At 37.8% G+C, this 14,804-nt stretch overlaps 1 protein-coding gene across 16 annotated transcripts in view; it reads left to right on the top strand.

Moving 5' to 3' along the window:
- SLC25A12 (solute carrier family 25 member 12) overlaps positions 1-14,804 on the top strand; it is a 191,082-nt gene that overhangs the window by 163,103 nt on the left and 13,175 nt on the right. For all 16 annotated transcript variants that reach the window (XM_070580136.1, XM_070580148.1, XM_070580135.1 and 13 more), the window contains 4 exons: positions 2,384-2,465; positions 3,746-3,904; positions 7,020-7,072; positions 7,319-7,399. In XM_070580136.1, coding sequence (XP_070436237.1) covers positions 2,384-2,465; positions 3,746-3,904; positions 7,020-7,072; positions 7,319-7,399 — 375 coding nt within the window. The remainder of the gene's footprint in view (positions 1-2,383; positions 2,466-3,745; positions 3,905-7,019; positions 7,073-7,318; positions 7,400-14,804) is intronic.

Here is a 14,804-nt window from a genome sequence, read left to right as displayed (position 1 = left end):
TGAAAAGCATTGGCCCCCTGTGGGCTGCATTAGGGCGCAGGTTCTGAGTGCTTGGTGAGGTACTTTCACCCTTTGGAAGACAGCAAATCCCTAAACAGTCTAAAATTAGTATTATTAGTATAGTAATAAACAGAACAAAAAGTAGTTATCCTTTTGGATGGCACATTTCTTGCTGCTCTGTGAATGAATCAAAATTAGGCTTATACTCAAGGTTTTGTTAAAATAGCCTGCTTTTTCCCTTATTAGATTTCAAATAAAAGTATCAATCTCAAATTATTAATCGCTCACTTTTGTTACAGCATGTAAATCAGACATAATGGATGGCTATGCAGTTGCTTGGGCTAACTTGATAGGAAAAATGTATTCCCTGCAAGACTATGATTATGTCCTACTATGTGTAATTTTCCACCTTTTTTATGATGGTTTCTCCTGTGTACTAAATTCAGTTTTGGATATAATAGATGTATATTTTCACCTAAATTGGTATATTGGGATAGTTGAGATTTATAAAGTATGGTAGTGATATTATTTGAACTAATTGCCGGATTTTCCATGGGTTTCATCTTGACTTTTCATTAAACATTACTTACTTTCATTTTTACTGTGCAATTTATTGAACCACAACACTCTGGTAAGCATAATGAGCTTTTAAAAGATCTCTGTCTACAGAGATCACAATCAAACATTAAATATTTAGATATCAGATGCTTTGGTTAAAACAGAAATGATACTTATTGTGGTGCAAAATTTACAAAACAGGAAGGCAGATAAAATATTTCAATAGGCTGCTTTCCAACTTGTTTGTTAATATCTGGCTTTGCCATATTTAGTTTGGTTAATTGAGCTTTGAAGAGATTGTACAAATGAAAGCAAATCAGAGTAGACTAGCTTACTTTTTTTCCTTCTTTCAGACTTTAGGCATAGATTCCCTCTCCATTAAATTATTCTGAGAGTATCTAAACTTTTTATTATGCTGGTTTTTTTGTTTGTTTGTTATGAGGAAGATTAGCCCTGAGCTAACATCTGCTGCCAATCCTCCTCTTTTTGCTGAGAAGACTGGCCCTGAGCTAACATCCATGTCAATCTTCCTCTACTTTATATATGGGATGCCTGCCACAGCATGGCGTGCCAAGCGGTGCCATGTCCGCCCCCAGGATCCGAACTGGCGAACCCCGGGCCGCTGAAGCAGACCCTGCGCACTTAACCAGTGCATCACCAGGCCAGCCCCTATGCTGTTTTTAAAAAGCTCATTCCTAGTTAATATTTTTCAACTTTCCTTTATGGTAAAGTCAATATTTTATTCCTCCATTTTGGACTGTTTATGTAGCATAATTGCTATTTTTGGGATGAAAATATTAAAGATCAAGACCGACACACTAATAGAGACAAATTATTTCAGATCCTTTATGCTGTGGGATACCTATGAAATAACATTCTGAATCAGAGTAGGATTTTCCTCTTTGCTTTCTTATCGTCATGGATTTTATATTAGAACTATAAATGTGGCTAGGACAGTGGTTCTCGACCTAACTGCCGTGCAGAATGATTTGAAGCCTTTTAAAAATGTATAAGCCCCAGTCCGCAGGGATTTATTTTTTTAAAGCCCCTCAATTGTTTTCTTTGCACAGGTAGAGCTGGGGAATACATAGATGTAGGAGAGCAAATGCTCGATAGCACCAGTCACAGATACTAGCGATAACCTCGGTGGTTGAGCTGCAAAGCCAGAAATAAGGGAGCACAGGCTCTGAACCCTTGAAATAGTAGTTATTGAAGTCTTTCACCTTAGCCCAAAAGAGAAGCCCTTGATTTTGCTTTACATATAATCCTAACAATCCTAGTTATGTGATTTTCCCAGCCCTGACAGATGAGAGGCAGCAAAATCAAAGTAGAAGGCTGTTGGTGAAAGAAGTAATAGCTGTCGAGCGTGGGGAAATAGCACAAACAGCTGCATTAGATCTTGGTGCAGTAACTGATGGACGTAGGAATATGGTGACCTGCAGTCGTTAGAAATGGTAGATGATGATCAACGTTCTCTGATTTAGGAATGAAGATAGTTTTTGTACATTTTAGAGATATTTTTAAATTTTTAGTTGGTTAACGTAAAGAAGGGGGAAAGATTTTATATCTAAATGTTTATTTACCTGAAAGATTCATTTCTGTAGAATAATAGTGTCTTCCTCAATAGTAGCAGATAAATGAGGCATTAATAGGCTTGGAAAAAAGTGAAGGGAGAAAAGCTACTGTATCTGTTTGGCTGGATATGGTTTTTAAATGCTAATAATAGAGGTATCTATTTTAAAACCTGAAAATAGCTGACTTGTGGCTTTCTTCATTTGCTCTATGCTTTTACAAAATTTTTTGCATGTTTTCCTCCTCCCCACAGCAATCTCACGGTTTAGGCAGGACTGTCTGGCTCCAGATTGCCGAGTCCGCTTACAGATTCACTCTGGGCTCAGTTGCTGGAGGTGAGTGACATGTCTGTGTGCTGTTTCAAGCTTGTGTTAATGTAATATTATCTCACTAGACTGGGACAGATCAGCAAAGGTGCAGTTCATTGTTCCCGCGGGTCACGCCTGCGGCACTTTCTGAAGTGTTCTTTATGTTTTACCTGTGATCAGAAGACTTGTCACAGCACGGCCATGGCCTCTCTGGCTCCAGTCTGTCTTCAGGACAAAAGCTCTGTAATAATGTGGAAGTCTTGGCTGCAGTGCCGCACTCACCTTAATTATGCTGGTTAGAGCCGGTGGAAGAAATGGAGACTAAGGCTGTGTTTATGGTTTTGGGGATGAGGCAGGTAGGAAATCAAGATTTGGGGTACAAATTCCAGAACCTTATGAAATAAAACAACCTCTCAAAGCAATTCACTTTTGCTTTTCTGCTTCTATTTTTTTCCTCTCCTCTTTTACTGGTTAAGACTATCTAAACTTATAGTTTATTTGCTAAAATGAACCTCCCCTCCCTGTTCCTAGGCAAAGTTTGAGAGACTTTTTTTGCTTCAATCTCTCTATAGAAGATGTGTAGAATCTGAAGTTGCTTTGTTGAGAAGAACCCCACAGGTGTGATTAAAATACTTAGGATTTTTCAAAACAAGCCTGGACTGATGAAACTATCACTTTTTTCTTTTTAGTCTCAGTTTTAGAAGTTGCAAAGCTTATTTTGGTTTTCAACAGTTGAAAAATATAATACTCTACTTCGTGTTAGAAACTTCTCAGTCCCTGAGAAATTCTAAAGCCTGTCCTTTTGGGTTTTTTTTAAACCAAATTCTGTACATAGGGATAGGGTCATGTTGAGATTTGGTTCCAATATTGTGGTTTCAAACTAAGATTAATTTATCAAAATAATTTGGCAAACTAAATTTTAAGATTACAGCCACCTACGTATACATATATAGTCATTTTAAGGGGTGACTGTATAATATTTAAGCATTTAATGGGAAATATTTAGAAATATGTTTTACATATAATAGTTTAATGTTACAGAAAATTGAGTGTTGATTGTGTAATGTTGGTGATGACTTGAAAATCCGCCGCAGTTCTTCTCTGAAGCAGCTGTATTTATGGATCCCAATGGCTGCAAGCCTGTCATCCTTGAGCTGCGTATGGGAGAAGGAAAAATAACACAGTCTCTTTCGTGAGGATAGATGTTGTGTTTTATTTTCTAGTCCTTCGAGATGAGATTTGTTGTCCTTATAGATTCTCCCTTTAACCATGCTCTCTTTGAACCCTTAAAATTGTTTTCTTTGTAGCTGTGGGGGCCACTGCGGTGTACCCTATAGATCTGGTGAAGACCCGCATGCAAAACCAGCGTGGCAGTGGCTCTGTCGTGGGGGAGCTGATGTACAAAAACAGCTTTGACTGTTTCAAGAAAGTCTTGCGTTATGAGGGCTTCTTTGGACTCTACCGAGGTGAGTAAGCAAATCTCAGCTGCTGAAGTTAGTGGTTTTATCTCACCAGCGGCAGATTTCAACTCGCATATTATGAAAATCAGTGTGTACCCTGCCCGGTCAGACTAGGGCTGTTTCTCTCTTTTTATTTTCTGATTGCTCGTTTCCCTTTTTACATTCTTGCTGGTAACTAGCACTATTAGTCTGAAGACAAGGTCTTCATTTCTTCTTCCTGCTATTTATATTTCTTGGAATTCAAATCCTGCGTGTGTCCCAACATGGGTCTCTGGTCACCGTGCTCTTACAAACTAAGGTGCACGTCTGCAGGTGGAATACGAGGACGGCAGCTAAAAAATAGAGAGCTTCTTTTCTCAAAGAATTAGAGAGGAGGAAAACACCCCTTCTCTGTGAAATAGAAGCCAGGGTGCCACTGGAAGGTGAGTTTACTCTCTTATCCACTTGTTTCAACTGGAAGAAATAGCGAATGTTTTTCTCTCTTCCAGATTCATAAGTCTTTTCCAGTGAGTCATCTGAAGTTTACAAAAAAAGAAAACCTTTTGGCTCCAAGTCTCATTCCTGCCCCTTTCCTCCCCTTGGTTCAGAGGCTCTGAGTGAAAGCAGAGAGCTTTTCTTCTGCAGGGAGTGTTAGCACCAGCTCTAGGCTGAGCACAGCGCTGTCGGCGTCAGAGGCAGTGGCCCCGTGCAGAATTCTCCCCACCCCCGTTGGCTTTGTAGGAACTTGTTCTCTTTGGAGGGAGAATGACTTTCATGTAGATGTTTTCACATTAGAATTTAGGGTTTCCTTTGGGAGGGAGATTAATTTTTTAATCTCTTTGGGCGCCACTTGGAATTCTTTGAAAATACTCTCTACATACTCAAGTCCAGGGCATTTATGTAATTTACTGTACTTGTTTGTTTGCACACACGGTCTCATTAATCCCAAGCTCATTCTGAGCTCTGTTGAACTATTTGGCTTAGTACCTCTTCCTTAGAGAGAAAGACTGGTCCTGAACAAAGCTTTATGCTCATGGACCGGAGAAAAAACACCTCTGGTTAGCATTATGTGCAGATATTCAAGTGAGAAATGTAGCTCTGATACACTTAGATTTGAAGGAGAGGGTCATGAGGAGGTTTATGTTTGGCATTATGTATAGTATAAGAGAAGAGAGTGGTTCTGAAATCAAACTAGGCTCAAATACTCAGCTCCTAAGAATGATTGTAATTAATTTTGCTGAAATATTCAGAGCTCTAGTCTCTCTAAATTCTAGCTGTACAGTGTGTTCTCCATGGGAAGAAGTGTGCATTGTCCCGAATGTAGATTGTCACGTGAATGCTTGTTTTAAACTGCATTAAACTCTGCATATCTAGATTTTATTTAATAGGGAATCTAAGAGTCGAGTGGTGCTAAGGTCATTTTTTGTGTGTTTGTTTGACATCTCCAATCTTTTTTTGTCGAATGATGACTTTTCTTCCTCCTTGATATACTTTTAAAGAGAATGACCTCTATTAGAAGGAACCTAGATATATACTGCACAGTTTATTTAGCCTTCTCAATGGATGGATGTTTACAGAAGATTTCATTTGGGAGAGATGTCATGTTAATTAAATGGGTCCAATATAGCAAGTTGGGGGCGGAGGTGAGGAGACAGAGGGATTGCTACCTTTATTCAGGATGTGAGCTGATAAAATCAGTCCTTTAGATGAGAGACTCTTGTATTAGGGAAAGGATTGTAGGAGTCCTATATGTGAACACTGTGATTATTGATATTGTCATATATTGCTTAGAACTGGTCCATTATTCTGTCAGTTGATTGACAAAATTGTTGACAGATTAGCCTAAATTTCTTTGCAGGAAACAATGGTAAAATGACGTAAATCAGTACTTTATTAAAATTCTATGTGCCTTATTGAGGCAAGTTGTAAAACAAATACGCATGCTGACATGGTTGTATGGGAGTTAGAGTAAAAGTAATAGGGTCTGATAATCATGAGGGTTAGCAAGTTAAGACTGCCATCTGCTGATTTCTTCTTTTAAATCAGTCTGCTACCCATTAAGGTGTGTGCGGATTTGTTTGTCATTGATAATTCAGTTTGACTGACAGTAGCCTGTATGTACGATTACTTGCTGGCTCTCAACTCATAGAAAATCACTCAGCAGTATCCTCAAAGCAGGCTTAAGATCAGCAGTGAGCGTGCAAACACATACATAGCTCCCCCTTGGCTGGGTGATTTAAAGGATAGAAAGTGTTTATTGTTAGCATCTTTAAAAAATGTACGCAAGAAATGTATGCTAACAATTTGGATAATCTGTGTGCTTTAGAAAGCTGAGCCCTATGAATATCTACAGATGTTGAATTGTTTATATGTTTTTTTCTTTTCCAGTTTGCAGCCAGCCTGGGAAATTTAACTTTCTAAGAATAATGATTTCCTTTGTTTTAAGAGGATTCTTTTGAAATGTCTTAAGTTTGACATATATTAGTAAATAATACAATAAGCATATGTTTTTGCTTGTAGAAGATACCCATTAAATGATACTTAAAACTGCATTTTTCTTGGAGTTTTGGCTTCCTTTTAAATAAATGAGTGCTGAATTCTGAGTTTCTCTAAAGAGAAAATTATGGGAGCTAGTAATCTGTAATAACCAAGCTACTGTATGCTGTTACATAGGTAGCATCATTTGTGGCAAAATCTGGGTCTCCTTTACAGCATGCTTTGCAGAACTTTTCCAAGCATATAACCTTGACTTCTTTAAAGTGTCTGTGTATATTTGTATGTTGTTGGTTGTAAAGAGAGGGAATTTGGTTACGTTGTTATTGGCAGTGTTCCTGGAGTAGAGAAGATCCATGGGCTCCATTCCTTCCTCACGTACTTTTTGGGAGGTGTTAGATAACTAGGCTTTAAAGGAAGCGTGCTTAAGAAAAGGATTTATAGCCTCAAGAAAGCATAACATTATATTTGACATAAATAATTATTACATACATATACAGAGTTTTGGGGGTAATCCATTTTTTCCCATTTTAATGAAAACCCTAAAATGTTTGATGGGTAAATAATATGGGAAAAACCGTTCCTCGTTGGGCTTGTATCTTCATGTCTAGTGCATCTCTATTGCTAACAATTCTCTCTGTTTACCTAGGTCTGATACCACAACTTATAGGGGTTGCTCCAGAAAAGGCCATTAAACTGACTGTAAGTTTCTTTCTCATTGAATTTATGTCATTGGTTTAGATTATCATTAAGCCAAAAATTAAAACTGATGCTGCTGAGACTGGCCCACTGTCAAGGCATTTGTAAAATTTGAAATTTATATGGAGACTTTTGATAATTTTAAATTTTATAATGAGACAAATATTTTCCTGACTTGGAAAACTAATAATGTGCCAGTAGAGGAAATGGTTGGGAATTATGGTTAACTGATGTTGTCTTTCTAATTAGGTTAACGATTTTGTCCGGGACAAATTTACCAGAAGAGATGGCTCCATTCCACTTTTAGCAGAAATTCTTGCTGGAGGTTGTGTAAGTATTAATTCTGGGCATGTCTTGTGGCAAATAGGTTCTTTTAACCTTCTTACACATTAGATATAATATGTGAGTGACATTCTCCCTGAACTCAAAGGATTCTAAGCAGATTTTCTCAGTGATCATATGGAATGATTTTTTAATTTCATCGCATCATCTAACTGGTTCTGAGTGCAGAAAAGAAGTGGTGTTTTTGTCAGCTTGGTCTCTTAGAAGCTCCTGATGCATTATCTTCCACAGTTTTTAAAGTTCTAATTCTGATTCTTCTTAAATAGCACGGAAAATAGAGTAGTGAGTAGAGTTACCATACCCTTATACTGACTGGAACTTTAAAATAAGTGTGAGATGACTGATTAATTTGGCCCTTATATTTTAGGTGTAGGACTGAGTAAACCATTGTGTTATAATTATAATTTTCCTTCTTTAGGGACCAGGATATAGCAAAGAACCATAACTATGTTGAGGCTGTTGACAATCCTGAACACATTCAGGTTATATTTATTTAGAGCACAAGGGTTTCTATCTTTAAAGTGTGAGCATGACATTGGATTTAGACCAATTCTCAAATCTAAGTGTGCAGCTCAACTAATTTTACTTGTGGTGTTCATTTCACATTTGGTAATACATGATTTGTTTTAGACTTATTTAGTCGGTTTTGTCCCTGAAAGCCTTAATAACTTCCAGTTGAATTGGCTGACAGTCTTGGCTAAACCCTCCTCAGTTGCTTGTGGAACCTGAGGTGATGAGGTCGATGACCTTTGCGGCTTTTAATTCAGAGAAGATGCCCTGAGGGTCAGAGAGAGAGGCTGCTCTGGATTCTCCTTGATGAGATTTGTCAGCCTGGCGCATACCTGGGTCCTCACCTTTCTGCAACCAAAGTTCTTATGGAAGAGGTGGCTAGGGGTGTGTGTGTGTGCACGTGCTTTTTGCATGTGTGCCTGCATGCCCCCAAGTGCATTCTCAGGAGGAAAACTCACCTCTTTGGCTGGCTTTTTTTTCATGAAGGACAAATAATGGACATAGAATAAAACCTTTGCTTAGGCAGATCACCAAAAATATAGTTTCTCCTCTTCCTCTACCCCAATTAGTTGCTGTAATTGTTTCCCTTCTAATGAGAGAATCTTTGCAAATCGTAACTATTCTTTTTCTCACTGGTTTTAGTTTCAATTTGGTTAAGAAGTTTCCTGATTCGGTTTTGCCACAGCACATACATACATTTGCCAAAAATTTCCTAAGTCATGCTCTTTCTGTTCCATGTAGCTAATTATTTCTGTTTCCATTTGTATCATCCACAGGTTTTTGCCCATGAAACTGACCTGTCCCATGTCTCACAGGTGACCCTAGTGGTTAAACCGTAATCAGATATCTGGTTCCTTTGTTCTTCGTAGTTATGGGCCCTGTTTCTAGGTTTGAACTTTGGGAAGTTCTTTTGAAGTCTGGGGTGCCTTAAGGGTTGTACTGACACTCCAAATCTCTTCCTTAATCATGACTCATTTCTGGGACTTTGATGGATTGTCTGCACGGAAGTTGACAGCATGAAGGATAGTCAGGTTGGGCTCTCGGCAGAATGATTAGCTTGTCTGCAGTTCTTCACCTCGAACATTTTCTGCTTCCTTCTTCCCTCTAACCCTCTTCATTCAGGGAGGAAAGAAAATGTGCAATTATTGAGTTTCTGTTGGTGAACTCAATCACGCTGCAGCGTAAATGATCGTTAGAGCTTAATCTACTGCTTCTTCCAAAGTCTGTGTCTTTCAACGGAGAATAAAGTCTTACACAAAATGGATGAGTCTCTACTTGTAGACTGTCAGGCGTTCTGGAATATAGGAATACTCTCTTTACTGAATGAAACCTGGTAAGCAGCCACCGGATAGACACTGGGAAGAGTGGCTGCCATGAGCCTGATCATGAGAACCCTCGCCATCCTGGGTAGTGGTGGTGATATTATGTGCAGTGTCCCTGTGGGTGTTTGGCTGAATGCTGTCAGTGCCGCTAGGTGAGAAGAGTGCTGCTGTTCTTCCCCAAATCACTCCGTTTTAAAGATGTACTTAATGTACTAACCTAATGCAGGTTAGTTCAGAGGAAATGGCTCAAACTGAGCCGTCAGTATTGGCTTTATAGGTTTTTTCCCCAGCAGAGGGAGCACCTAGGACCCGGGCCTTGAGTTGCCTCTATAAGGGAGGGAAATTCTACTGCTATGACAATGACCATGCTGCCTTTAGGAAAAATGGTATGCATTGATTAGATCATGAAGTGACCAAGAAATAAAAATATCCACTCCTTAGACATTATATGTTTTTCTTTGTTGTTTGTTTTGTTTTATGATCCAATTCTAAAAGTATGTGATGTTTGATATGTGCAAAAGAGTATACTCTATATAGATATAAAGAGTAATAATAAAATGAGCATCTGTGAACCTACCACTCAACTTAGCTAAAATATTAGCGCTATCATTGACACTGATTTTTGCTTTTAATGTAGCTCTAATCTACTAGATTGCTAATGAGCAGTAGGAGCTTTTCCTACTGGGCTGAACATTTTATAGGCATTATCTCATTATTATTCTCAACTAGTGTTAAAGAAAATAAAACTTCAGTGAGATCCCACACTTAGTAAATGACCAAGTTGAGATTCCAACACTTGGGCTTCAAATCCATATTTATTCATGTTCGGTATGTGTCCTTCCATTCATTCTTTCATTTATTCGTTCTCATTGAACAAGTTGTCAAGGCTGAGAAGGATTTAGAGTTTTTTTCTTCTGTGCAGAGAACCAGACTTAGGATATGTTTCTATCTCATAGAAAAAGGGTAGTTCCTTATCATGCTCACCAGATAAAACTTAATCTTAAATCTAATCATATTCCACTGTGGTAATTTGAAAGTAGAATTTTTTATCATGATTTGCTTCATTTTACATATCACCAAAGAAAATATGTGCTTATGATTATAATTCATCATAATAGCTACCATTTCTTGAGCATCTTGCACTGGATTGAACACTTTATAGGCATTATCTCATTATTATTCCCAGCTAGAGTTGAAGAAACTAAAAGCTCAGTGAAATCCAGCACTTAGTAAATGGAAAAATTGAGATTCAAACCACTTCTGTCTCCAAATCCGTATTCTCTTATATTTGGTCTATGTTCCCATTCTTTCATTCTTTGATTTATTCATTCTCTCATTCATTGAATGCCTGCTATGTTTCAGGAAAATTTTTAGAATAAAATTGAGATATAATTCGCATACCATACAATTCCCCCCATTTAAAGTGTACAATTCAGTATTTTTTAGTATATTCATAGAGTTGTGTGACTATCATCACAATCAATTTTAGACTATTTTTATCACCCAAAAAGAAAGCTGGTACCCTGTGGCTGTTGCCCCCCAGCCTTCCCTCTCTCCTCCCAGGAGGGCTTGGACAACCACCAATAAACATTCCATCTCCATAGATTCACCAATTCTGGACATTTCATGCAAATGGAATCGTACACTATGTGGCCTCTTGTGTCTGCCTTCTTTCACTCAGCATAGTGTGTTCAAGGTTCATCCATGTTGTAGCGTGTATCAGTACTGCAGGCCTTATTGCTGAACAATATTCCTTATATAGATACATCACATTTTGTCTGTCCATTCATTTGTTGTTGAACCTTTGGGTTGTTTTCCACTATTATGAATAATACTGCTGTGAATATTCATGTAAAAAGTTTTGTGTGGACAAATGCTTTCATTTCTCTTGGGTATATACCTAGGTGTGGAATTGGTGAGTCATATGGTAACTCTAATTAGTATTTTGAGGAACTGACAGACTGTTTTCCAAAGTGTCTGCACTATTTTACATTCCTACCAGCAGTGTATGAGGGTTCTGATTTCTCCACATCCTTGTCAACAGTTGTGATTATCTGTCTTTTCATTATACCCATCCTAGTGGGTGTAAAGTGGTATCTTATTGTGATCTAACAACTGGTGGTATTGAGCTTCTTTTTATGAATGTATTGGCATTTGTATATCTTCTTTGGAGAAAAGTCCATCAGAATCTCTCCTCCCCTTTTTTTTCCCTTGAGGAAGATTAGCCCTGACCTAACATCTGTGCCAGTCCTCCTCTATTTTGTATGTGGGTCACTGCTACAGCATGACTGATGAGTGATGTAGGTCCACGTCTGGGATCCAAACCCGCAAACCTGGGCCGCTGAAGCGGAGCGTGCTAAACTCAACTACTATACCACAGGGCTGGCTCCTGCCCATTTTTAAATTGGATTATTTGTCTTTTATTATTGAGTTACAAGAGTTCTTTATATATTTAGAGTCTCTTATCAGATATGTGATTTACAAATATTTTCACTTTCTTAACTGTGTCCTTGAAAGAATTGGACTTTGATTTTAATGAAGTCCAATTTATCTATGTTTTCTTTTGTTGTTTGTGCTTTTGGTGTCATATCTAAGAAATCATTGCCTAATCCAAGATCGCAAATATTTATACTTCTGTTTTCTTCTAAGAGTTTTATAGTTTTAGCTCTTAGACATTTAGGTCTTTGACCTTTCACAAAAATTTTTAAGTTAAATTTTTTAGGGTCATTTCCCTTGAACAGATATATTACCAAATAACAGTTTTGTTTTCCATTGTCAACATTTTTGTATATTACCTTCTAACGTTTTCATGCGCATGTGCACATGCTCATGTGCATATATAGGTACAGACACACGTACATTCTTTTTTAAACCAGATGGAAGTTTTATTGACTCTGACTTCTTGATTGGAAATGCAAGCAGCTCTCACTTTCTAAGGGCAGCAGGGAATCACAGTGGAACTTTTCACTTTAGAAATAGAGTATAACTTTTGGAAATATAAGTATAAACAGAGTGTGCGTTTTCAAATTTTACATCTCCATTGTGAACATTACCCCAATTTTTTTATATTTATATCAAAACCTTCTCAAAAAAGACTTACTAGTTCAGAATTTTTGATAATTTAGATGTGCTAGCATAAGTTTTTTTGTTGTAGTATCTATAAATTGAACTTTAGGTTTACTAATTGCTTGCCCTTCTTTAGCTGGGGATGGACTAAGAGTGTATCTGTGTGTATATAGTTACTCAGTAAATGTCTGTTATGAATGCTGTATGTGTAGTGTATATGTAACAATAGGTTTCAAAATAATTTTTTCCCTTTGTTTTCATAGGTAAGCCATTCTTATCAGGCCATGTGTTTTTATTTTTCTATTAGAAAGTCTCTCTTTATATGTGTATGAACACATATATATATGTACACACACACATATTACATGTCCATATCAGACATAAATATAATTGACTGTTTAATTTTGATATCTGGGGGCCAGCAGATGTTCACATGTTCTGCTTCTGCAGCCCAGGGTTCGCCGGTTCAGATCCTGGGTGCAGACATGGCACCACTTGGCAAGCCATGCTGTGGCAGGCACCCCACATATAAAGTAGGAGAAGATGGACATGGATGTTAGCTCAGGGCCAGTCTTCCTCAGCAAAATGAGGAGGATTGGCAGCAGATGTTAGCTCAGGGTTAATCTTCCTCAAAAAAAAAAATGATTATGATATCTGTTGTGGGCAGGAATAATACTGTAATGTTAACTTAGAATATTCAAAGTACTTTAATATTCACTATTGGCATCTCCTATGAAATAAGTAGATGAGGAACAGAAGCTCAGAAAGGATAACTCTCTCACCCCAAATGACACAGCTAATATATGCTGCAGGTTTCATGTGAGCCCAAGTATTTTAATTTTAAGACCAACTCCTTTTATTCTATAATGGTCTCTTAAGGAATCAAATCAGAGCCTTCTCCATGTGTCAAAATAAATCTAGGGCTGGCCCCTTGGCCTAGTAGTTAAAGTTCGGCACGCTGTGCTTCAGGTCCCAGGTTCAGTTCCTGGGCACAGACCTACACCACTGGTCGATGGCCATGCTGTGGTGGTGACCCACATACAAAGTAGAGGAAGACCGGCACAGATGTTACCTCAAGTCAAATCTTCCCCAGCAAAAAAAATAAAATAAATCTGGATGAGCCCATTCAAGTTTGTAGTGGCTTTTCTTTCTTTTTTTCCAATTATATAGGTATATATAATAAAAATTTAACATGTATGATAATTTATTAAGATATAATTAACGTATAAAAATTGAGCAGATCTTAGATGTGAACTCAGTGAGTTTCAACAGTTGTACGCAACCATGAAATCACCACCCAAGATAAGATAGACCATTTCACCCCAGAAAATTCATTCACGCCTATTTCTAGTTAATCACTCCTCCACTCCCCCAGGCAACCACTGTTCTGATTTATGTCACCAGTTTTGTTTCTTCTCGGATTTCATATAAATGGAATCATACAAAATGCATTCTTCATGGTTGGCCTCTTTTGCCTAACATAGTGTTTTCAAGAGTCATCCTTGTTGTGTGGGTATCAGTAGTTGGTCTTTTGTTTGTTTTTAATTTTACTGGGCATTATTTCATTGTATGAATCAACCACAATTTGCTTATCCATTCTTCTGTTGATGGACATTTGGGTTGTTTCCAGTTTTTTTTTTTTTTTTTTTTTTTTAAAGATTTTATTTTTTCCTTTTTCTCCCCAAAGCCCCCCGGTACATAGTTGTGTATTCTTCGTTGTGGGTTCTTCTAGTTGTGGCATGTGGGACGCTGCCTCAGCGTGGTCCGATGAGCAGTGCCATGTCCGCGCCCAGGATTCGAACCAACGAAACACTGGGCCGCCTGCAGCGGAGCGCGCGAACTTAACCACTCGGCCACGGGGCCAGCCCCGGTTGTTTCCAGTTTTTATCTGTTATAAATAAGGCTGCTATAAACATTCTTGTACAAATCTTTTTGTCAACATGTACTTTCATTTTTCTTGGTTGAATATCTAAGAGTAGAATGGAGCAGGTGTATGTTCAATTTAAAAGAAACTGCCAGTTGGTTCTTCGAAGTAGGTGGACCGTTTTACAGTGTCATCACCGGTGTATGAGGAACTCCACATCCTCATCAATGTTTGATGTTCTTAGTCTATTTTATTTTAGTCATTCTAGTTGGTGTGAAATGATATCTTATTGTGGTTTTAATTTGCATTTCCATGGTGCCTAAAGATATTGAGTATCATTTCATGTGTTTATTGGCTGTTCATATATCTTTTTTTGTAAAGTATCTGTTCAACTCCTCTGCCTATTTTTTATTAGGTTATTATTACTGATTTCTAGGAGTTCTTAATATCCCATGGATACAGTCCTTCATCAGATATATGTGTTATGAATATTTTTCCTGGTCTATGACTTGTCTACTAATTATCTTAATGGTGTCTGTGGTGGTTTTCAAAAGAAAAAGATAATGTAGAGTTTCTTTTTTTTTTTTTTTTTTTTAAGATTTTATTTTTTTCTTTTTCTCCCCAAAGCCCC

This window comes from Equus przewalskii, chromosome 17 (assembly GCF_037783145.1).
Source record: "Equus przewalskii isolate Varuska chromosome 17, EquPr2, whole genome shotgun sequence".
In the NCBI taxonomy this organism is placed as follows: Eukaryota; Metazoa; Chordata; class Mammalia; order Perissodactyla; family Equidae; genus Equus; species Equus przewalskii.
This window is presented reverse-complemented; position numbering and strand designations above follow the sequence as displayed.